The sequence below is a fragment of the Hemibagrus wyckioides genome, linkage group LG22 (assembly GCF_019097595.1).
Source record: "Hemibagrus wyckioides isolate EC202008001 linkage group LG22, SWU_Hwy_1.0, whole genome shotgun sequence".
Classification (NCBI taxonomy): domain Eukaryota; kingdom Metazoa; phylum Chordata; class Actinopteri; order Siluriformes; family Bagridae; genus Hemibagrus; species Hemibagrus wyckioides.
Window position 1 is genome coordinate 9,853,305 of NC_080731.1, and position 24,583 is coordinate 9,877,887.

General features: G+C 39.3%; 2 protein-coding genes across 2 annotated transcripts; both read left to right on the plus strand.

Moving 5' to 3' along the window:
• Positions 1-1,109: 1,109 nt before the first annotated feature.
• LOC131343054 (mucin-17) lies at positions 1,110-17,054 on the plus strand. Its single transcript, XM_058374429.1, has 46 exons — positions 1,110-1,245; positions 1,694-1,930; positions 2,080-2,695; positions 2,790-2,893; positions 3,035-3,091; positions 3,711-3,845; positions 3,931-4,064; positions 4,180-4,274; positions 4,397-4,451; positions 4,623-4,751; positions 4,886-5,182; positions 5,339-5,539; positions 5,629-5,793; positions 5,876-5,945; positions 6,033-6,219; positions 6,316-6,389; positions 6,489-6,750; positions 6,846-6,882; positions 6,969-7,255; positions 7,349-7,403; positions 7,489-7,572; positions 7,652-8,117; positions 8,198-8,361; positions 8,446-8,589; positions 9,275-9,401; positions 9,509-9,587; positions 9,677-9,716; positions 9,796-9,982; positions 10,105-10,755; positions 10,845-11,213; positions 11,309-11,695; positions 11,785-12,165; positions 12,241-12,421; positions 12,536-12,641; positions 12,746-12,870; positions 12,954-13,047; positions 13,128-13,365; positions 13,478-13,673; positions 13,760-13,856; positions 13,948-14,146; positions 14,227-14,423; positions 14,504-14,678; positions 14,761-14,866; positions 14,966-15,050; positions 15,162-15,544; positions 15,869-17,054. The coding sequence occupies exons 2-46, from the start codon at positions 1,695-1,697 to the stop codon at positions 15,989-15,991; spliced, it is 8,580 nt and encodes a 2,859-aa protein (XP_058230412.1). The 5' UTR covers positions 1,110-1,245; position 1,694; the 3' UTR covers positions 15,992-17,054.
• A 232-nt stretch (positions 17,055-17,286) lies between these two features.
• On the plus strand, positions 17,287-24,460 carry mccc2 (methylcrotonyl-CoA carboxylase subunit 2). The gene is made up of 17 exons (XM_058375247.1): positions 17,287-17,524; positions 17,946-18,012; positions 18,127-18,211; positions 18,297-18,398; positions 18,522-18,649; positions 19,018-19,130; positions 19,828-19,941; positions 20,050-20,114; positions 20,214-20,313; positions 20,401-20,496; positions 20,933-21,005; positions 21,100-21,176; positions 21,985-22,051; positions 22,207-22,363; positions 22,942-23,056; positions 23,285-23,370; positions 24,228-24,460. Exons 1-17 carry the CDS (start codon positions 17,396-17,398, stop codon positions 24,343-24,345), a joined length of 1,692 nt encoding a protein of 563 aa, XP_058231230.1. The 5' UTR covers positions 17,287-17,395; the 3' UTR covers positions 24,346-24,460.
• Positions 24,461-24,583: the final 123 nt, after the last annotated feature.

The window sequence follows — 24,583 nt, forward strand, 5'->3', positions numbered from 1 at the left end:
ACATAGATAGAAGCTTACAATGGAGACTAGATCAGCCATAATTTAGTCTTAGAGACAAACATGAGGTCATTATTATTATTATTATATACTGTTGCTCTAATAAATAATTTACAGTATTGCAACTAGAGGTGTGTAACTAACAGCATTGAAAGTGAGAGCTTTGACAATTTAATTGGCTAAAATATGTGCAGATAGATAGATAGATAGATAGATACATACATACATAAACACAGATAGATAGATAGATAGATAGATAGATAGATAGATAGATAGATAGATAGATAGATACATACATACATCTACAGATAGATAGATAGATAGATAGATAGATAGATAGATAGATAGATAGATACTTGCATACATACAGATAGATAGATAGATAGATAGATAGATAGATAGATAGATACTTACATACATACATACATACATATACAGATAGATAGATAGATAGATAGATAGATAGATAGATAGATAGATAGATAGATAGATAGATAGATAGATAGATACATACATATATACATACATACATATACAGATAGATAGATAGATAGATAGATAGATAGATAGATAGATAGATACATACATACATACATACATACATACATACATACATACATACATCTACAGATAGATAGATAGATAGATAGATAGATAGATAGATAGATAGAAGGATAAACTTTGTAGAAATAAATATATTTCAGCGTCTTGTTACACACATTAAAGCAGAGACATTATTCAGTTGAACTCAACACGGTTTGGAAAGGTATAAACATAAATATATAAAAACTAACATTTGTTTTTATATCTTTATACGTTGCCTCTAAAACATGCTCTAAATTCAGTACAATATTGAACACATTCGATAAAATATGGATCAATTCCCGTCTTTCGTCATGAACACATCAGGTCCAGCACAGGCATGAAGAAAGTGTCAGTGTTAGAGCTCAGGTTTGTAGCACGTGCGCCCAATCAATCATCGCTGCCTGAGCGAACTCGTCGCTATGACTTATGGGAAATGTAGTCTTCGAGCGGACCACGCAACGGAAAAAGTACAGCAGTAAAACTACAATATCCACAATTCCCTGACACAGCGTTCCTCAGCTGAGTGCAGCAGCGTGAATAGTCTGAACCGGCCGGTGTGGTGCTGAGAGAGTGAGTGTGTGACAGACACAGCAATCCGACTAATATTAAGCTTTTTTATTTTTTTAATCCATTTCAGCGTTTCAGAAGCGGTTTGTATTAAAAGTGAGTCCTAATGTCCTCTGGTTGTCAGTTGTTTTTAACAGTCCGTGTGCTTGTGGTGAGGTTTGGAGGTTGTGAAGCATGTGTGTGGCAGTGTGCTGTCTCAGCACAGGCGAGCCCAGTTGACCAGAACCAGGAAATTCAGGGTTAATAACAGATGGTGTTAACTTTAAGGGGTGTCTTAAAACTTTATTTTAAACATTTGGCAGTTCTCTATCAAGTCTACTTTCATTCAGATTCTTACATTAAGCACTTATCTTGCAGAAATGACCACAGTACCACAGTAAGTCTCATATGGGGTTTGTCCCATGCATCTTTATGCCTTATTAATGCTTTATGTCATGTCTCTGGTAGGTATATTGGTGTTGGTGCTGGAATGATCTCTCCCCTTCTCTCTCAACAAACTGTATGATTAATTTTTTAGTAAACAAAATTTCTTCTATGTCTTCAGGATGATGCGAAGATCAAGAATCAGCGTTAAACCTAACTTCAGGCCTGGAAACCGGACTGGGACGGAAGGCGAGCAGGCCACCCCGAGGGTGGGTGTAGCGGGTGACACCTTGCCAGGAGTTAAAGCTGAAGAATTGGCCAAGCCAGCACCATCTGACCAGCAAAATGCAACACTTAAAGAGGCGTCTGAAGATGTGGATGTAAAAGAGACCCCTGAAATGCCTTCAAATATAAACCAGTATGTATCTCCTTCCTGGCCTGACTCTCAAACTAATACTTGGATATAGCTTGAAATTAAGTTCATGATACAAATATTTAAGAATGCATGCTGACTCACTGAATACATGATGTTACAGGAGATTTTTCTATGCTCACTCTTTAATATAGAAATGATGGAGCACCCTCTAGTGGAGCTGCCGCTTCATCTGCAGCTCCACAGAGGAGAATGAGGATCTCCGCTGCTCCAAAACTTGTCGGGCCTAAACTTAGTTCCACGCCTCGATCTCAACCGTCTGCCAGGATGCCTAGCTCTGCCCCATCGCCCATGCCCAATGAAGAACATGTCCAGAGCAATGATTCATCTTCTGAAGCTCAGGATCCTGTCTCAGTAATCTCTAATGAGCTGCCTGAATCAGGGACACCTAGTAGTTCCAAATCTGCTACAGAATCACGTACACAGTCTTGCACGAAGACGCAATCGTCATCATCTCTGTGCCTTCCTTCCACTTCTGGTCTTCTAAAGTCTCCAATCCATCGAAAAAATTCTGTTGAGGTTTCTCCACCATCTCCACAGCCCGGTCAAGTTCCTCAGCAACCACCACAAGAACCAGAATCTCCTGAAAGTCCATCTACTTCAGATCTGTCTTCAGTTTGCGTCAAGCCTTCACATTCAGACAAAGCGGATTCTACTGAGATGACTGAAAAATCCTCAGACAAAAACCGAATATTAAGGGCTCTTAAATTGAAGGAGTTGATGAAGATTGAACGGAGAAAAGATATTCAGGTCAGTTGAACCTAAGAAACCTTCTTTTGACTGTCTATGTACTAAATACCTATGTGTAACACTTACCAAATGAAACGTTTTTTTTTTCCATTAGAAGGAGAAGAGAAAGGTTGGTTATAAGAAGTACACAGCTTTGGATCGCAGTAAGATGACCATGAGGGACCTTATCCATTACTTACCCAATACCAGTCCTATGAGGTAGGCACATTTTTATCTTCATAATCTTCACATCTTCATAAGGAAAATCTCTGTATGCCTGCGGTGCTTTTTAAAGCTTCACCTTATGCTTTCAATTATTTACATAATAACATAATCTGTGGTCCTCCATCAATCTAACAGGTCTTCCGTAGTTCATGAGGAGAACCCAGAAGAGATCGTTATTCCGCCTTCACCAAAGTAAGTTACATCCCTACACTGCACATAGCAAATCTTCATAATGTCGTAAATGGGTTATTTTTTTAATAATCAAAACTTTGAAGTAGGATCAAGATGAAAAACATTACATCAAGGTATCCTCTTACTTATATTTTACATTTACATTTCTGGCATTTTGGCAGACGCCCTTCTCCAGAGCAACTTATCTCATTTTTTTATACAATTGAGCAATTGATGGTTAAGGGCCTTGCTCAGGGGCCCAGCAGTGGCAGCTTTGGTGGATCTGGGATTCAGACTCGCAACCTTCCGATCAGTAGTCCCACGCCTTAACCACTGAGCTACCTCACCCCCATTTAGATACATTAGATCCAACATGAGTTTTCCGACCCCCTATTAAATAATATTAATTAAAACTATACACTTTATTGGAACCACATGCCTTTTAAAACAGACATTTTATAACGATCATTTATTTTATTTAAGTACACAAAATACAAAGACCCATCTGAAATTTTTCCCTGATATGTTTGGAGCAGCCCCGGGTCAATCCTGTCCTCAGGTGTGGCATTTTTCAGTGGCTACACTTCAGTTTTAGAAACTACATGACTAAACTAGTACTTTGATAAAAAAAACTATTCAGGGAACAAATAAAAACAGCAGAGAGGAATGAAGAAGAAGAAGAAGAAGAGGAGGAGGAGGAGTCTGAAAATGAAGAAATGCTGGTGCCGAAGGTCAGAGTGGCGGAGGACGGCTCAATCATTCTGGATGAAGAAAGGTATTCTTACCTCAGCTATTTTTAATGTTTATTTTTAGATAAACATACAATATTTAAAACCACATCACTTGATTTCCCGTTTCAGTTTGACGGTACGAGTAAAAAGGACCTCAAACACCAAAGTGGTGGAGAACTCTTCTGCTCTGTTTGAGCGCGGCTCTACCACGACTTACTCCAGCTTCAGAGCAGTAAACTATGTAAAGAGCTGGTCAGTCAGAGGTAGCACAGCTAAAATACCCTAAATGGCCTTTTTAATGGTTTCACAATACCATTAATGCTGCTGATTATATATATATATTTTTCTTTTTAAAGCCTGCATGTGTGTATGTTTCAGAGACAGACTTGTTCTTCTTGGCCATTAGCATGGTGGGGACAGATTTCTCTCTGATTGGTCAGCTGTTGACCCACCGTAGCCGGTCAGCAATTAAGGTACTTCCTTTTTCATTGTATTTTTTCCCCCAAAATTCTGATTTTCTTAATGTAGTTGGTAGTAGTTAATATAGCTCTTAACATAGCATTACAATCATTTTATTTAATTATGTTGTTTATAGAGTAAATTTAAGAAGGAGGAGAAAGTCAACCCATGGAGAGTAGACAAAGCCTTGAGTGAGTGATTTTTCTCTTCTCACAAATATAACACGATTAATACAACGTAATATCAATAGTAATAAATGTCATCTAGTAATGTTCTGTACTTTCATGAAGACAGGCAGTTGCATTTCTTAATTAATGCTACAATATGTTGATTGCACATGCTATTTATTTTCCCCCCTCAAGGAAACAAGCGACCCTTTGACAAAGAGTTCTTCACCTATTTGCTAGAGAAGGTTTTGGAAAAAGATAAAGACAAAAAAAAAGCTATCAAACTTGTGCTGCCAAAAACCAAGAAATCAAGGCGATCCAAAGGTAACACTTTTTATTATAAACAACAGACCAGAACAGTGTGAGCTTATTAAGCGGAGCCAAATAAGCTTCTTATTGCAGTGGTTTCTTCAGGCTATTTAAACTCAAGTAAAGATTTTTGTCTGTTTATTTCTTAGGAAAAACATCAAATAAAGTTTGTGTTGATGATGATGATGATGATGATGATGATGATGATGAAGATGATGATATCTTCCAAACGGATGATCTTGAAGACTTGGAGGATGACGATGATGCTGTCAGCGTAGAAAACGAAAGTCAAGATGTGTCTAATGTAAAAGAATCAGATAACCCGGTCCCGGCCAAAAAGAGACGCAAACGCACCAGAGACGTCAGCAAGGGTAAAGACAAAGACAACTCCACTGAGGAACAAGATAAAAGAAAAAGGCAAAGAAAATGCAACAAGAAAACCAAAGGTATGCATATAAAAGGCAAAAATGGCTAGGAAAAATGCACTATAATAATTGGCACCCTTTTATTAAAATGGAAAATGTGTAACTATGTAATTAATGGTATTTAAGGCAGGTCTCTTCATTTTTTTATTTTTTTTATTTTTCTTGCCATTTTTGAAGTAAATTCCAAGGATGATACCGAAGGTGAAAGCAACCTGAATGTCGAGGGCGATGCTATGAATGTAAGTAAGGAGGATGAACTTGAAGGAAGTACTTCAGCTTCAAAAAGAAGGCGTAAGCGCTCCAAGAGCAATGAAGGGAAACAAAACGAAAAGCCAGTTAAAGAGAAAAAGTGCAAAAGAAACAAGAAATCACTCGAAGGTAAGTCAAAGCTTTTCAGAAACTCACTTGCCGTGCATGCTTGATTCGAGGAGTATTGACTTGAGGACTATTCGTCATGATATTGACAGTCGCCTGTGACCATGAAGAGCCTGATGGTCAACATGAAGAAAGCATTGTAGATGAGGAGGGTCCTTCTACTAAAAAGAAAAGAAAACGAGCCAAAAACAGCGATTTGGATGGAGATGAGCCAGTCAAGGGGAAAAAGAACACGAAAAGAAAAAAGGCGCTGAAAAGTAAGTAAGCCATTTCACTTTACTACTTGAGCGTCTACGCGTTGCGTTTGGAAGATTTCCGAGCTTGCTGTGTTTTCTTTAGGTGCAGTAGAAGAGGAAGGAGCTGAAGCAGAAGGAGGAGAAGCTTCAGCAGATTTACAGGAGCCTGAACGGTAACAAATATTTCTGTCCTGAATGATCCAATCCATGATTGTAGATGTTCCACATCCTGTTTTATTCTTATTTTTCTAATTGGCTAGGTTAAATGCTCCGGTCACAGCTGAGGTAGCGGATAATGTTCCTCCGAAAGCTACAAGGCAGAGTAAGAAACCTTTGCCTAAATTGACTAATGCACGAAGCAAGAAAAGGAATGAACCAGAAGCTTCTGCTGAAGTTCAAAAGGAGTCAAGGAATCAAGATGAGAATAACCCTGAATCCATTCTGACGGTATGAACTAACGTCCTTTTATTTTATTACTTTGAGCAATAAATCACTGCTTGCTTTCAGCTTCATTTTATTTTATTTATTTTTTTAATGCTATAGGCAGCAGGCAGTCCTTTGGAGGATGTGAGGCTCCAGATGCAACCAGTTGTGGTGCTGGAAAAGACCCCCCCAAGGCACATCACTCCTCATTATTTTAAATACCGTGTACACCCAGGTATTTAGTCTGCCATTTTATTTGATGTAACTGTCCCTTTCCTGTGTGTATATTACAGGCAGCAATATTTGCTCAGCCCTTCAAAAGTCGATAATGAATCGGAGTCTCCTGCTTCTCCGTCTAGCAGTGAGAGTTCTCCTACTCAGCAGACAAGAATGCGAAGAGCGGGAAGAGTAAAGCGCGATCTGTCCACCAGTCGGAAGACAGGAAGGAAAGGAATGACGCCTCAGGACGAGCCTGAACCGGAGAACCCCATGGCTCTGTTAGAGTCCATCACTCGGGAATCTGAAGATGAAGAGGATGACACCTCCTTCAATGAGGTGAAACAGATCACCCTAAGTTCTTAATACACTTTTTAGAATTTTGGGACTGACATCAGCTCGTTTTTTTGTTTTTGTTTTTTTTTGTCCCCCAGAACCTGGTTGACTTGTCATGCCTGCGTGATTTAGATAGTAAGTCTACCACAATGCTAACACGTAGCTTTTTCTGGTTATTTATGTCCCACTCCTGAAAAAATATTCTCTCCCACCAAAAAAAGGTCCTAGGTTTCAGAAAAGGCCAATGGTTGTGTTATCTCGTGAAGAAGTGGATATGATCCTTCATACTTCAGAACAAAGTTCCGAGGAGGATCCATCTGTGAGTCCTCTGGATTTATCACTGAACACAGAGCTCTCATTTCCGCTTCAATGCAGCAAGCTCTTGGAAGATAATGATGAAGAAGCTGTGGTTGATTGTCCGTTTGATGAACATGTGGAAAGAACAAATGAGAGCACTTCTTGTGAGGCAAGGAACCATGAAGAATCGGAGCTAACGGAGTCCGCGTCGGTGAGCCGAGAAGCCGGCAGTACTGGCATAAAGTGATCATTACAATAACCTTTGCTTGTTATTCATAATACATTGCTTATGTTTTTGTTAAAGGCACAGCATGATATCTTAGACCTCAGGGACATTTCTGCCTCATTAAATCCAGAGGGTAAGATATTTAACTTGTGTGATTTGTTTTGTTGAATACCCGTATCTCAAAAAGTATTTATAAGTTTTAAAATTTCTATTCTAAGTATGCAGTCAACCAGAAGTAAGCTTAAGCAACATAGCAACCTCGTGCCCAGTGGAGAACGCTGAACCTCAGGTGACCCACAAAGGTAAGGCTATTAGTATGATTTCAACTTCTTCTGAATTTGGTATCTAATCCTGTGATAAAAGAATTAACGATTTTAACAGAAGCAGCAGTGCTTGATCCGGCTCCATCTCAGGTCATTCTGGAAAATGTAGAACCTCTCTGCATGAAACCAGATGCACCTGAGACCCAGGAAACGGTCACCACTGAAGCTACTACAGTTGACACTTCATTGGTGGTCTCAGATGTCCAAGAGGAATCTGAGAAAGCAATGCAGCCATGTTTAATCAAAGAACCTGGACTAGCTTCCTCTGAACTCGCAGCGCAATCGAAGCTGACCTCAATAGGACCAGAGTTTGGATCCCAAAAGCCTTTGCGGGCAGTTACAGATATGAAAGGGGAATTTCAAACGTCTCTGGAGGGGCCTTCTCAAACATTGCAGGTCTCATCAGAAAGTAAAGAGGATACACAGGAATCTGCCATGGCAAGTCCAGAGATAAAAGCAAAAAGTTGTGCGGTTGCACTAGAGGCCCAGGAGGACTCCCAGGAAGATGTGTCTGTTCAATCCAGGTTTGTAATCACCATAAAATTTTGTAAATGACAACGTAAGAATTGTCTTTTCATGGTGCTTCTTCCTTTGTTTTAATTAGTGGTGCCTCCACTTCTTCTGAAAATGGCACCAGACCAACAAGTAGGAGCAGAATTCTGAAGCCTAAACCCAACCTGAGTCAAAAATCAAGAGGCACAGTGCTCCAAAACCAGAGACAACACCTCAAAACACCCAGTACTCTAAAACCCAAGAGCAGTGAGCCTAGTAAGATTCATGTAAAAGAATCAACTTTGGCTTACATAATGTATGTAAATAATCATCTGTGATTGTATTTTCTTCATATTTCAGCAGACTCCACAGAGAAGCTACTTTATAGTCCTGATAATGACCAGCTTCATTCATTAGAAGACTTCAGTAAGCAGAACCTCACTAAAGAAGAGGAAACCTCTCTGTCAAATGCAATGGATCGAATGGAGTCTGATTCAACAAAAGGTTTCTTTAAATTGGTTTCTTTTTCTGTTCATCCTGCATTCTGTTCTATTTTCTATAGAATTTTTTTCTTCAGAAATTGAGAAAGTCCTCTATAATATGCTAGAATCCAAACAATTGATAGAATGTGAAAAATGGTTTTGACTAAAGTATCAGGCATAACATTATAACCACCTGCCTAATATTGTGTTGGTCCCCCTTTTGCTGCCAAAACAGCCCTGACCTGTCGAGGCATGGACTCCACTAGATCCCTGAAGGTGTGCTGTGGTATCTAGCACCAAGATGCTAGCAGCAGATCCTTTAAGCCCTGTTAAGTTGTGAGATGGAACATAAACCTACAGAACATAAAGGATACCTACTGCACTCAAAGGATGCTGACAAGACTTAATGGATACTTTTGATAGATACTGACCACTGCAGACCCGGGAACACCTCACAAGAGCTGCAGTTTTGGAGATGCTCTGATCCAGTCGTCTAGCCATCACAATCTGGCCCTTAGTCAAACTCGCTCAAATCCTTACACTTGTCCATTTTTCCTGTTTCTAACACATCAACTTTGAGGACAGAATGTTCACTTGCTGCCTAATATATCCCACCCACTAACAGTGTTATTCACTTCCCGTCGGTGGTCATAATGTTATGCCTGATCGGTGTATGTTAAATTTGTTTAACGTGTACCATTTTCCAGGTCTCAGTGATACATCTACAGCAGTACCAGATCAGGAGAACATCGCTACAGTATCTCAGAATCCGACCAGTGCTGATGAGCCTCAGGAGGCTTCAGAATGTAGTAGCAGTAAAAGTGATGTTGACATGTATGTACCCAATCCACAGTGCAACCCATATGTGACGAATAAAACATGTCTGAATTTATGCCTTTAAACCGAGAGATTTTCTACGAACCCTTTCTTTGCCTCTACAGGATACCACCTTGTGCTTCGTTGACTCCACCTCAGACCAGAGAAGATACAGACGAAGGGCAGATGATTGTTCCTTCTGAGGTAAGTAAGTCCCTGTAGCATCAAGATTAGATGAAGTGCATATGTTTACTCGATACCATGAGAACTGATTCCCAGTTATATATTTACAGGATGTCTGTGCCCCAGCACAAATTTTCCACTTAACTGAAGGTGAGCTTTTTTATAAAACTGATTCCGTTAAATGAGGGACCATTTCTTCTCCTTTTCATCTGTCACTTTGTTCATGCAGATGGTCAGAATGATGAGGAACCCACATTTATCTTGACCCTGTACGAGATTCCTGTCACCGAGTCCTCCCTGCCTGCGTCAAATAATGACTCTGTGATGACCTCTGACCTTCCCACAGTTGAAACCCAAGCATTTTTGGGGTTTTCAGACCAGGCACAAAGTTTGCCATCTACATCAGAATCATCCAGGTTGGTCTCATCAGGCTTGTTTTATTTAAATAGTGTTTTCACTAGTAATATGAATACAGTTGTTGTTGTTGTTGTTGTTATTATTATATAAGTACACACAATTTTGTTTCTTAATCTTGTAGAATAGATCCTCCGCAGCCGGAAAATGATTTAAGCATCGTCAATAAGGATTTGTCAGAGAACAGCAAGGACCAAATCTCAGCAAATGCATCTCGTATCATTTCCCCACACACAAAGCATGAAGACAGTGTTGCTTCTGCAAATCTGGAAGTGGATATACCAACACCTGACCCCCAATCAGAGTGCAAAAAGAGTTCAGAATATCTCCCTCTTGATTTGAGAACCAGCATTCACAGCACAACTTCAGAGTTTAGTGTTTCGAAATTAACTTCTCTGTATTTCAGCAGCACAACATTACCTCAAGACTCTGAGGACACTGAACATTGTGAGAGGGTTTCTCATGTGCTGCTGGAAGATGCCTTGGTCCCTGCTTCCGAGGACACAGGAGACAAAGACGGTACTGTGGCTATAGAAAGAAAGCTTCAAAGCGAAGATGATAGCGTCACTGAATGTTTTACAGAAAATATCAGAGAGGAAACATCTCAAGAGCCCATATTATTGGACACAAGGCATGATGCTGGTGGAAATATGGAAACAGGTATTCCAGTTAAAGACCCCAGTTCAGAGTTCAAAATAGGATCAGAATCTGCCCCATTTGAAGACTTGACATCCAAGATTCAAAGCACATCTTCTGGATCTAACATCTCGACATGGTAAGAGGCCAGAAAACTTCAATCTTGTGACAATTATATGAGTTTGAGATTATCATTACAACTATAATTTATTTTTCACCTATCTTTAGCATCACAACAGTACATGAAGACTCTGAGGACACTGAACATTGTGAGAGGGTTTCTCATGTACTGCTGGAAGATGCCTTGGTCCCTGCTTCCGAGGACACAGGAGACAAAGACGGTACTGTGGCTATAGAAAGAAAGCTTCAAAGCGAAGATGATAGCGTCGCTGAATGTTTTACAGAAAATATAAGAGAGGAAACATCTCAAGAGCCCATATTATTGGACACAAGGCATGATGCTGGTGGAAATGTGGAAACAGGTATTCCAGTTAAAGACCCCAGTTCAGAGTTCAAAATAGGATCAGAATCTGCCCCATTTGAGGACTTGACATCCAGGACTCCAAACACATCTTCTGGATCTAACATCTCAACATGGTAAGAGGCCAGAAAAAAAAAGTTCAATCTTGTGACAATGATATGAGTTTGAGATTTATCATTACAACTATCATTTATTTTTCACCTATCTTTAGCATCACAACAGTACATGAAGACTCTGAGGACACTGAGCAGCGTGAGAGGCTTTCTCATGTGCTGCTGGAAGATGCCTTGGTCCCTGCTTCCGAGGACACAGGAGACAAAGACAGTACTGTGGCTACAGAAAGCAAGCTTCAGAGCGAAGAAGCCACTTTACCTAATGTCACTGAACATTTTACAGAAAATATCAGAGAGGAAACATCTCAAGAGCCCATATTACTGGACCCAAAGGATGAGAAGGGTGATGCTATTGGAAATGTGGAAACAGGTATTCCAGTTAAAGACCCCAGTTCAGAGTTCAAAATAGGATCAGAATCTGCCCCATTTGAAGACTTGACATCCAAGATTCAAAGCACATCTTCTGGATCTAACATCTCGACATGGTAAGAGGCCAGAAAACTTCAATCTTGTGACAATTATATGAGTTTGAGATTATCATTACAACTATCATTTATTTTTCACCTTTCTTTAGCATCACAACAGTACATGAAGACTCTGAGGACACTGAACATTGTGAGAGGGTTTCTCATGTACTGCTGGGTGATGTCTTCGTGCCTGTCTCAGATGAGACGGGAGACGATTCAAACAAGGACGGGACAATGGCTGCAGAATGTAGGCTTGAAAGCAATGAAGCGTCTAGAGTTAGTGTCACTGAGGATTTAGCAGAAAATGACAAGGAGCAAATCTCTGAACACTTGACATCTCATGAACCCATGTTAGTGGACACAAAGGATGAGAAGAGTGATGCTGGTGTAGATCCGGGCCCCCATTCAGAGAGCAAATACGGTTCAGGAATCGCCCCACTTGAAGGTTTGGCATCCAAGACACCTTCAGGATTGAACATCTCAGAAGGGTAAGAGTCCAGAAAACTTTCATGTCAAAGTGATGTCATGAGATTATCATTAATCTTTTTTTTTTGTTTGTTTAGAATCACATTACATCAAGAGTCAGAGAACCCTGAACAGGTTTCTCATATGCTGCTGGGTGATGTATTTGTCCCTGTCTCAGAGGAGACTGGAGACGATTCAAGCAAGGACCGGATTATGGCTGTAGAATGCAAGGAAGCCTCTCCAGAAAGACAAGACCTTCCTTATGAAGAGCCAACAACGGTACATTTTGTTAACTGAAAATGAAAACAATGTTTTTGTCTGATTTTCAAGTAATTTAGACTAGCATCTGTTTGTGATTATCTGAAGTTAATTTAAGCAAATGTTTTCTTATAGGTAGGAAATTTGTCAGCAGTGTCCATCCCGCTGGTAGAGGACTCAAAGGACACACCACCTATGTCAGAGAAGACAAAAGCACCTGCCAGAAGGAGAGAAAGACAAAGTAAACGAATGTGCATTTCTTATTTGTTGTCAATGTTCAAGTGGTATATTGTTTTGAATGTTCTGTTACTTGGCATATATTGTGTCTAATTGTTTCTGATTTAGGAGTCAAGCCACAACCTAAACTGGTGAAAAGGACGTGTGCTAAAGTTGCGTCCTCAAAAACCGACGAGGTTAAAAAGGAGTCGAGCCAGCCAACCTCCACACATGTCGTCTTGCCCGCCTCTCATGTAAAGGAAGTCATATGTTGGATTATAAATGTTTTCCTGGTTATCCATTTTTATTGCAAATTACAGCCAAAATTGTTTTACAGGAAGAAAACCTGCCGGATATTTCAAATACTACTACTGAGAAGTCAGAAGTAAAAACATCCTCTAAAAGAGGAAACAAAACCTCTGCTAGTAAAGGTATGGGGGAAAACGACTCATCATTGATTTTAATAAGTCTGAGTGGATCACTGATGTCGCCATTTCTTATTATTATGCAGAAGAATCTCCAAAAATGTCTCCTACAGAGACAAATCCCATCTCCAGTGCTCTTCACTTATCCAGAGAACCTAGGCTTGAAGAGGAAAAGAGGAAAGATGTAATGGAAGATGCTACAGTTAAAGGTGACATTGATTCATTTGTACAAGACAAGAAATGGTCAGAATCAACATCCAGTGAAGGAGCAAACATGCAGCCATGCTGCGAGGACGTGCATTTTAATCTGATGAAGAGTTCAGGGTAAGAAAGCAATACATATATTTTAAAGAAAAGTTTTATCTAGATTTTTTGTTGTTAAAAGATCAAAAACTCTGCAGTGACTAATGGAGCCTTATCTATTTTTGTTGTTTAGTTCCGGCTCTTCGACTGTGGCCTCTAAGGAAAGCGAGGCTGAAACTCCAGTCGTTTCTCACATGGTGTTGCCTGATGTCTTCGTTCTCGTCTCTGACGAGACAGAGGATGACTTAAGCAATGATAGGACAGTCTCTATAGAAAGCAGTTCACAAAAAGTCAATCTTCCACAGAAAGCTGCCACTCACTTTCAGAAGGTTGGGGGGTTTTTTGCTTCACAAGCTCAAATCCTTGTATCTGATTGACTAAATGCAAAGACATTTGTTTCAAATATCTTGAACAGGAATTAAGAACGGAAGATGCGTCCCAAACATCGACTGAAGAGTCGACACCGAGTCAGTCGCCATTAGGGGAAATGAAAACACCTGCCAGAAAGAGAGGTACGAAAATATATTGTTTGGAGGGGGGAAAAAACCTGAAATATTCTGAGCATCCATCTTACATCATTTTTTTTTATCTTATCTCTACCAGCAGACAAGCAGGAGGTGAAGAGAACATGCACTAAAAATGACTCGACAAAAACAACACCGAGTCAGCCAGCATCTCCACGAGTCAGAACATCATCATCAGCACAGCTATCTACTCTACCTCAGAATGGCAACATGCTCCAACTAGAAGAAAGGTTACAGAAAAAGCATCACATCGTTCCATGCAGCGTTAGACTGACCAGGTACATATATTTACAAACCAGTTCATTTATTGTGTTCTGCAACTTATTGACTTTGCTGCTATAATTCGTTTATGTTGCAGTCTTGACACTGTAGCCCAGAGTCTCAATGCTCCTCAGCTTGGAGATATAAAGAGCAGCGATAAGTCAACAGCGATGAGTTCAACATGCCATGCGAGTGTAACGTCTGTATCCAAGGAGTCAAGCACACCATTATTATCGGAGGAGATGACCGTGAAAGACTCAGGATCTGAAAAGAAATCCCCTTCAAGAAGGAAAGGTAGAGAAATGATTGCATTGTTTTGCTGTTATTATTTCTAACAAGGCAAACTAATAACCGAACCCTCCTTAACAAAGCAGGCAAGAAAAAGGAATCCCCGCCAGATCATTTAAAACCAGTTCAAACTCGGCAGCTAACCATAACAGATTGGGTTAAGAAATGCCAGACTGCAACAAACCAGGAAGAAAAACAACCTGTGGAGTCTTCAAGCCTTGAAGCTAATGAAGACCACCACTTCATGGTTGAAAAGACATGGTAAGAAAGTTTTATTCATTATGAAAGAAATACATTTTTTTGTGAAGGTAAGATAAAACATCTGGCCTCTCTCGTGTTTAAGTTCAAAATCGCAGCATAAAGATTTGGAAGAACCTGAAGGTTCTCACTTGGTGCCTACTTTGGAAGAGACTGAGGAAGTGAACAGCGTACAGTGTACATCTACAGAGGTACAGGACGTAACTGCATATTGATTTTTAATACAAAGCAAGAGTTATTCCTAAAATGGAATAAATTCTATAATAATGATTCTACCAATTTTGCTATAGGTGAAAAGGTTATCAGAAACGGTCAAGGAATCAACCGAAGACTCATCTGTGTCACAGGTGAAGAAATCGCCTGCTAGACGGAGAGGTAATGCAATCCTGATTAGAGCTGTGTATTCATGGTTTTGTGTATTAATTAACAGAATTGTGCTAAATTCCAGTCACACCTGACTGTGTGACGTCTCTGATCTCTAAAAAGCCAAACTACAGGTGAAACCTACACTCTCAAAAAGATCATGTACCAAAAGTAAAGGTAATACTTCTTCAACAAGCGAGCAGCCACAACCAACACGCTTCACCTCACCAACAAGGCAGCATGAACGAGCAGCCAGAGAGAAGGAAGAGTCTGAAAACAAAAACAAGCAAGCTGCAGAAGAGGTTGCCGATACATCCAGCACACAAAGCTCTTCGATAACAAGTGGTCCCCATTCTCCCAACTCCCAAGACATTTGGCCGAGGGTGGTTCTGCCGCGCGTAAAGTTAGGGACTACAGAAGCAGGCGTCTGCTCAACTTCATCCACACCTACATCCTCTCCAGCCAAGGTTTCACAAAGCGCATCTCCACCAGTGTCTTCTCCACAGGTAAAGTTAAGGGGTTGCTGTAGGTAAAAGTTTTCCCATCCCTGGTTCTGTAGTACTCCTGAATTGCACATTTTAGTGTTTTCTCTGCTCCAACACCAACACTTCATCTCAGGAAACTAATAAGTACTTAACAAGGGTTAGTCCAGGACATGGCTTAGAAAACCTGTTCTGTATCTATTGGCCACATTGACTTGGATTATATACATTTTCATATCTTATATTAGCATGAGGTCAGACAGATTTTTATATCGTCGATGACTTTCACGTTCTATTCACATCCATATTGTGTTTTATCCCCTATTTCTTTTGTTTGTTCTTAACTAGCCGAAGAAATCCCCTACACAAAGCAGCTCTCCAACAACTAGTGAGAATCCCGATGATGACCCATCCAGAGTATCCCAGTTCTTCCTCTGTGATATCTTTACTGAAGTAAAGGAGGCTGAATAAGTGATGTCCATCTATAACAACAAACAAACCAGAGATTCTTGTGGATCTTGCACTTGCTGCTTCCTCTCAAGGAAAATATCCAAAGCAAGCTTTTAATTCAGGCTCGTTTATCTTAATACGTGTGTAGTACGCTCTCATTTAGCTCCAAAACACTATTTTGAGACGTTCTACTGACTGTACTGTTTTGTTCTGTCTTCTTTAAGCAAATGTAGCTGATTTTGTAAAATGCCAAATGGTAAAAAGATTAAAAATAAAAGATTATTTATTTTTAATTACTTGAAAATCGTGCCCCTCAAAGTGCGAGTGCTTACCTCAATAACAAATTACAGCTTGCTGACTCAGCACAATGCACTAGGCAATATAATTTATTATGGCATAAATACATATTATGTATATTTTCTTGATGTCCAATATTTACGGCCATATTTATTATTTAAGATTAAGCATGTGGTTGTCTGTGTGTTTTGTTTTAAACAAGAATTAAAAAAGAAATTATTAACATGCTTGCTTATTATGCTTTACAAAGAATGTTTATTATGCAAGGCATTAAACAAGACAGGTGTGTGGTCATCAGTGAAAGTATCAGGAGGGTATGGTCAATTTCCAACGAAGGCGGAATGGAAAATGTCACTTGTGGTGTTGCTCACCTAGGGAAAAATCAGATCTTAGTCCCTTTTGCGTACAGGTTAAACAAAGCCAAACATCCACGTTTAATCAGGAAGTAATAACTTTGAGTTTAACATCAGCTTCTGCTAAGCTTAAACATAACTAATAATACTGTATTTTAGGTACCATTATTAAAGCTGGAACAGTAAAGATCGACAGTATCTGTATCTGTGTGTATCGGGGCAGTGGTGGCTTAAATGGTTAAGGTTCTGGGTCGTTGACCAGATCAGGGGTTCGAGCCCCAGCACCGCCAAGTTGCCACTGTTGGGCCCTTGAGCAAGGCCCTTAACCCCCTCTCAGGGGTGCTATATCATGGCTGACCCTGTGCTCTGACCCCAACCTCCAAGGATGGGATATGCGAAGAATTTCACTGTGCTGTAATGTATATGTGACAAATAAAGGCTATATATATATATATAAAACCTTAAAACCTTTTCCCCACTCTATCATCCACCCCTGAAAGTAATGTCTGGTTACTGCAATTACAGAAAGTTAATCAACACCTTCAAGCATTAAAAAGTCACGTGATATAGTTTTGTTGTACCTAAATACACAGCATTAAGGGCGTACCTGTCAATCAAGAGCCTCATGATGTAGGCGGTTACTCTTATAACAGTTTTCATTGGCTGGATTATGTAGGGGGCGGGACCTAAACGGTGTCACCGTACTGAACAGCTTATAGAATGCTGTAACGCGTCATTCCTTAGTTTTTTTACGGTCTTCATTCATGGTGATAATATGATACTACAGACATTCAGACCGGCTGTGGCCTTTCTTCGTAGCAGAAGCGCTATATCAAGACTTTACCATGCAGAGAAAGTCGCGACAGTGGGCTCCCAGCCGGACGCACAGTCTCCCGTGTATCAGGTAGGCCAAGCCCGAAGCCTCGGACTGGAGTTACAGAGAGGAGCCGAGAAACAGTGAATCTTAGTGGGTGACTGCAACGTCCTTGGCCATTAGCTCTGATTGTGGCTGGGTGTCTGAGTGAAACCTTTAGTGCACTAGAAAATACCTATAGAGATACTTCATACGTATAGAAGGTGTGAATTGTGTAATTTGGGATTTAACTACTGTTCTTTCAACATTTTAAATGAATTAAAAGCCAAACCAAATACTAGAATGCCTTTGCAAAACAATACAATACAGTTATACAGTGAAGTAAGCAACACAACTCGTAGAATAATATACTGAATAACAAACTGAACAAATTGTATTAGCTAACTATAAGTTTCTAAATATCAGAATATTAAAACGTGCTGTTCTATTCAATCAACACCTTTCACAATAGGAAAACTATGAACGTATGCAAGCACTGGTCAAAGAGCTGAGAGACAGAGCAGAAAAGATCAAGCTTGGTAAGCAAATGTCTCGTCTCCTATCATGAATATATTTATATGAATGAACTTTTGACACTGTGACCTTAGGAGATACTGAACAGTGTGTGTTTACACAATATTTCATTTCCACAGGTGGAGGAGAGAGAGCTAGGAAACTGCACACATCCAGAGGAAAGCTTTTGCCTCGGGAGCGAATTGACAGGCTGCTGGACCCGGGGTATAACCAAATAAATAAATAAATAAATAATGCGTGTTCATGTGTCTACATTTCATTTCATTTTTGTTTTGTTTTGCCCTTGCAGCTCTCCGTTTCTGGAGTTGTCCCAGTTTGCTGCTTATGAGTTATACGGTAATGAGGAGGTACCTGCTGGAGGAATCATCACTGGCATTGGCAGGGTGTCCGGGTGAGAATACATAACCTGTGTCCTTAAACTTTTCACTTTGTTACTGTTTTATACAAATATTTCCTCCTGTATCGAATAAGAAACACATTCATTTGGTTTGGTGGTTTGTTTGTTTTTTTCCAGGGTGGAGTGTATCATAGTTGCAAACGATGCCACTGTCAAAGGTGGCACCTATTATCCAGTTACTGTGAAGAAGCACCTTCGTGCTCAAGAGATTGCACAGCAGAACCACTTGCCATGTATATACCTAGGTGAGTTGGAAATTGCATGTATTCTTTTATTCCTTAATTTTCAGCTACCGTTTTATTCTGGTCAGGATCTGAAGCCTTTTAGATTAAGACATTACACAAGGATTCGAGGAATGCAAATTTGATTCAGTAGTTGGTCAAAGTGGCATCATATACATGAGCAATGCTTTTCTATACAGTGTATGTACAAAGACATTATCTAAGCTTTATTAGTACTGTATGATGTTTTCAATCTTATTAGGTCCATAGAGCCTTAAATTAGTTAATGTATCAATAGGAGCATATAGAGCACTCGTTTCTTTCCCTCTCAGTATGCTGTGGTTGTGTTGTGGAAGTTTGGAAACTTTAATAATTTTCTTTTTTATCTCCAGTTGACTCTGGAGGAGCAAACTTACCCCGACAAGCTGATGTGTTTCCTGATAGAGATCATTTTGGACGCATTTTTTACAACCAGGCACACTTGTCCTCAGAGGGCATTGCACAGGTAAGGATCTGATTGAACAACTGGACTTTTATGATTTTGAGTTATGACGTCTGGAATTATTATATTTTTTTTTACGCTTGAACACTTTCACCATGTGTGTTTTTGTATTTTTGGTGTCCATCCTATAACTACCTTGCTGCTGTTTGATGCTTTTGCAGCAATGCTTTTGGCTCCTTTTCACTTTCACAACTCTATGCTTGAATTTCTTTCTATCCCACTTGTGAGTCATTGGATGGTTTTCTTTTTTCGTTTTGCATCATTCTGAGAAAACTCTAAAGCAGGGGTGTCCAATCTTATTTGGAAAGGGCCAGTGTGGGTGCAGGTTTTTATTCCAACCAAGCACAAGCCACAACTGAGTCTGAAAGTATTGAAAATCAAGATCAGCGGGTAGAACCAGGTACGGCTCCTGTTTGATTGGTATGAAAACCTGCACCCACACTGGCCCTTTGCAAATAAGATTGATCATCCCTGCTGTAGAGACTGTTTCCATTCGTATGGCTGATGTGAACATTACCCAAAACTGCTTCTGCATGATTTTATGTATTGTACTACTGTCGCATGATTGGCTGATTTAGACAGTTGCATTAATAAGTATATGTACAGCTGTTCCTAATAAAGTGCTTGGTGAGTGTGTATGTGCTTGCATTGTAAAAATTCATGATGAAGAATAGTACCTGACCCTGTGCTTCTGTTGCAGATAGCCGTAGTGATGGGATCTTGCACAGCAGGGGGAGCATATGTCCCCGCCATGGCAGACGAAAGTATCATTGTGCGCAAACAAGGGACCATTTTTCTTGGGGGACCTCCACTGGTATGTTCAATTTGACTATGTTAGACTTCTATTATGTATGTTGGATTACAACCTGTCTTTTGTGTCAGATTCAGTTAATATTTCTGGTTGTGTGTGTGTGTGATGTAGGTAAAAGCTGCTACAGGTGAGGAAGTCTCTGCTGAAGACCTTGGAGGTGCTGACCTTCACTGCAGGTTAACTGCATACTATTTAAGTATTGAAAATATAATGTGTGTTTCTTTTCCTCCTGTGTTTATTTATTTATAGTAAGTAAATTTCTGCAATTAATTCAGGCAGTCGGGTGTAACTGATCACTACGCCTTGGATGATAATCATGCTCTTCACCTGGCACGGAAAGCAGTGCGCAACCTGAACTACCAGAAGAAACTAGATGTAAGTGTGTTACTGAAGTATTGTTTTAGTTTAAGGTATTTGAAATGTATCTCAGTCACCAGTTACATCTTTACTCCATGTTTTCAGGTTACTGTGGAACCTCCTGAGGCGCCATTGTTCCCAGCTGATGAGCTTTATGGCATTGTGGGAGACAACCTGAAACGCAACTTTGACATCAGAGAGGTTTTTAAGCACAACGCAATCTGGATATGTTTTACTCCCAGAGGAACTGTTTAAATACTAGACAGCCCTGATTATGATCCTTATGGTGCTACTTTGTCTAGCTCATCTACCTCGCTAAATTATTTTAGGTCAATGGGGACATCAGTTAAATATCCCCTTCAAAGAAATCCTTGTCCTTTTTGGTAATAACTGTAGAATAAAGCATCACACAGACCACCTTAGTCTCTTACACAAAGGGGCTGTGAGTCAGTATAATAAAAGTAAAATATCATGTACCAGTGGAATCATTTACTCGTCCAGGGCTGTCCACTTTATTTTTTATTTTTGAAGAGTCTCATATCTGTGTTCATTTGGAAACTGGACATTGATGATCCTGTATGATGCAGTCAGCGTTGTTATTGCGGATTGAATTAATTACGAAGTTATTTAATTGCAGGTGATCGCTCGTGTAGTTGATGGCAGTAAATTCGATGAATTCAAGGCCTTCTACGGAGACACACTAATCACAGGTACATAGGCTGCATATCTTAAGTCTGTTATGAACAAAGCATTATATTTATAAATATCACTCTCATTGTCATCCATGGTGCTGTTTGTGTCTAGGCTTCGCACGGATATTCGGTTATCCAGTCGGGATCATTGGCAATAATGGAGTATTGTTCTCAGAATCGGCGAAGAAAGTGAGTTGCTGATTTGTAAATAATTCTTCGGGTGCATGAAGAGTGATATAACTCTGCATCTGCTGGCTTCAGCTGTCACTCTGTTATTTAAAACTTGTATAACATATATAAAATAGGAATTAATTTGACTGGTAAAAGTGTGAAAGCTCACTGAAATGTGTCACATTCTCCCCTCTTATATAGTCATTAGAAAGTCTGTATAAATAGTAAACACAATACATAAGTGGTAGTTTATATTGCATCATAAAATGTAAGAGCCTTTTGGCTTCCGGTATCTTTACACATACTAAGCAACACTGGTTTATCAAGAGAAAGGGGTTATTTTATTTGATTTTATGTAATTTTATTTTTATTTTATTCTATTTTAGTTTTATTTTAATTAAATTTATTTTAATGAACTTATTTTATATAATTTTGTCATTTTTAAAAAATGTAATTTAATTTTAATTTTACTTTATTTCAATTAATTAATTTTTTATTATTAGAATTTTATTTTGTCATCTTATTTAATGTTATTTTAATTTTACTTTATTTTAATTTATTTATTTATTTTTATTATTAGAATTTTTTGTCTTTTTTTTTTTTTTTTTTTTAATTTATTGAATCATTCATTGAATCACTGAATCTGCATTTCTTGTAAAACAGTCCCAAATAATTTATTATATAGAATTAAATTGTTTTATTTTGGGGGGGAAAAGCAAGAGAGGTAGAAATAGAGGTATTGAACATTTTGTTTAAGTATTTTTTTTTTCCCTCTGGATTTATGAAAGTGAACAGTTATACCATTTATATTTATTTTGTTTTCCAGGGAACTCATTTTATTGAGCTTTGCTGCCAAAGGAACATTCCCCTGATATTCCTTCAAAATATCACAGGCAAGTCTGGACTAACAAACACAGAGCTGCACTTTCCATTCATGTATATTTTCAACTAATAATTCTGTACAGTATATGCACCTTTTAAACTTTATTCTACCACTGACTGCACACACACTGATATAAAGCTCAGCCATGTATGTTGTCTTTTGCAGGATTTATGGTCGGGAGAGAGTACGAGGCAGGTGGCATCGCTAAGGACGGTGCTAAGATGGTGACCGCTGTGGCCTGCGCTAATGTGCCCAAGATCACTGTGATCATCGGAGGATCCTATGGAGCTGGAAACTATGGCATGTGTGGAAGAGCATACAGGTGCTTCATTCTATTTGCTTATATAATAACCGATGTTTGGACTAAAGCCTCATTCGTATGAGCAAGGGAGTGATTCTGACAGCAGGGGCATCTTTTTTATTGGACGAAAATCTTTCCACATATTATAAAATGTAACTATAACAAAATGCATAATTTATAATAATATATAGTGAAGTTTTCTGTCAGGAGACATTTATGTAACATTTTGAAAAGAGTCTCCAAAGTAAGAGCTTCTTAACAGGCAAAGGGAAAGTTTTAGGTTTTCCAATATGTGTGATAAGTTCTGTGCATTTTGTCAGTAAAAAATCTTTTCATGCTTATTATAAGAGAAGCTAGTGAAGGAACAATTAATCATAGAAACCTAAATGTAATGTAAATGGCGACACAAACGATGGTATTGTTACTCTATATACATATATATACACACACTGGTGACCATAAATGGACAAAAATTGTCATTTTAAAAAAAAAAAAAAAAAAAACTGTTGGTAAACAGCTATGGTAAGAAGACACCATCCAATCACTGTGTATATATACTATAACTGCATGCTCCGCTTGTGTTTTTTTTTCTTCTGTAGTCCCCGATTCCTTTACATGTGGCCGAACTCACGCATCTCAGTGATGGGAGGAGAGCAAGCAGCAAATGTGCTGGCCACCATTACTAAAGATCAGAAAGCCAGGGAAGGGAAAGAGGTAAGGATCAGCTTCTCTCTGTTTCTGTCTCCAGGATTATCTTTGAAAATAACCTTTGGGGCAGATTTTAGTGTTGTGGACTTAAAATCCAGTACTCATTATGTGTAGCACGTAACAGTAGACTGTAATCTTTGTCTATTTTGTTTGTCATTTTGTAAATTTTTAAAGCATTCTGTAGATTTGGAATAAAGGTCTATAGAGTTTAAAGTCAGGCATCTGTTCCTCTAGTTCACAGCAGAACAGGAGGCTGCTATGAAGGAGCCCATTATTAAACGATTTGAGGAAGAGGGAAGTCCGTATTACTCCAGTGCCAGGTAATACATCACATACAAAACAATCATGTTCATGGTGCAAGTGAAAAGCTACCAAACTGTTCATGTCACATGGTTTCAAATAACTAAGATCCACTTATTGCTAAAAGTTTTGGGACACCCCTCCGAATCATTGAATTCAGGGCTTGGGCTTGGTCCCTTAGTTCCAGTGAAAGGAACTCTTAATGCTTCAGCATACCAAGACATTTTGGACAATTTCATGCTCCCAACTTTGTGGGAACAGTTTGGGGATGATCCCTTCCTGTTCCAATATGACTACACACCAGTGCGCAAAGACATGGATGAGCGAGTTTGGTGTGGAGGAACTTGACTGGCCTGCACAGAGTCCTGACCTCAACCTGATAGAACATCTTTGGGATGAATTAGTGTGGAGACCCTGAGCCAGACCTTCTCACCCAACATCTCGTCTCACAAATGCGCTACTAGAGGAATGGTCAAAAATTCCCATAAACACACTCCTAAACCTTGTGGAAAGCCTTCCCAGAACAGTTGAAGCTGTTATAGCTGTAAATGAGAGCATGAAATTATCCAAAATGTCTTGGTATGTTGAACCAATTAGAGGTCTTTTCACTGGAACTAAGGGGCCAAGCCCAGCCCCTGAAGGACAACACTTGAATTCAATGATTTGAAGGGCTGTCCCAAAACTTTTGGCAATATAGTGTACATTCACAACTACTGTAATAATAATAATATCCTGTTACTATACAATCATCTACTCAGTACAGTGTTTGGATACATTTTTATATAGTAATTCTCCTTCACTTCTTAATGTTAATTTTGCATTATATCATGATTCAAAATCTTTTTCTAATCCGGTGTTTCTCATTTCCTGAAATCAGGCTTTGGGATGATGGAATCATCGATCCTGCTGACACTCGCCTCATCCTAGGGCTCAGTCTAAGTGCCGCTCTCAACGCCTCCACACAGAAGACTCGCTTTGGCGTCTTCAGGATGTGAAGTTGCACCCTGTGATTTCTTGGGTTATCGGGGGAATGTGAAGAGAGAACACACTTCCTGTTTGTCTTTTGATCTGCTTGACATGAACAGTAAAATGGTTGCAACCATCAGTTGAGCTTTCTCTAGTTTTATTTCTTTAGATTTTGAAATTTGTATAACAATAATTATGCACATTGTATAGCAAATAAGCTAATTGTAGTGAATAAAATATGGTATTGAGCTGCTTTTTAATGTGAAA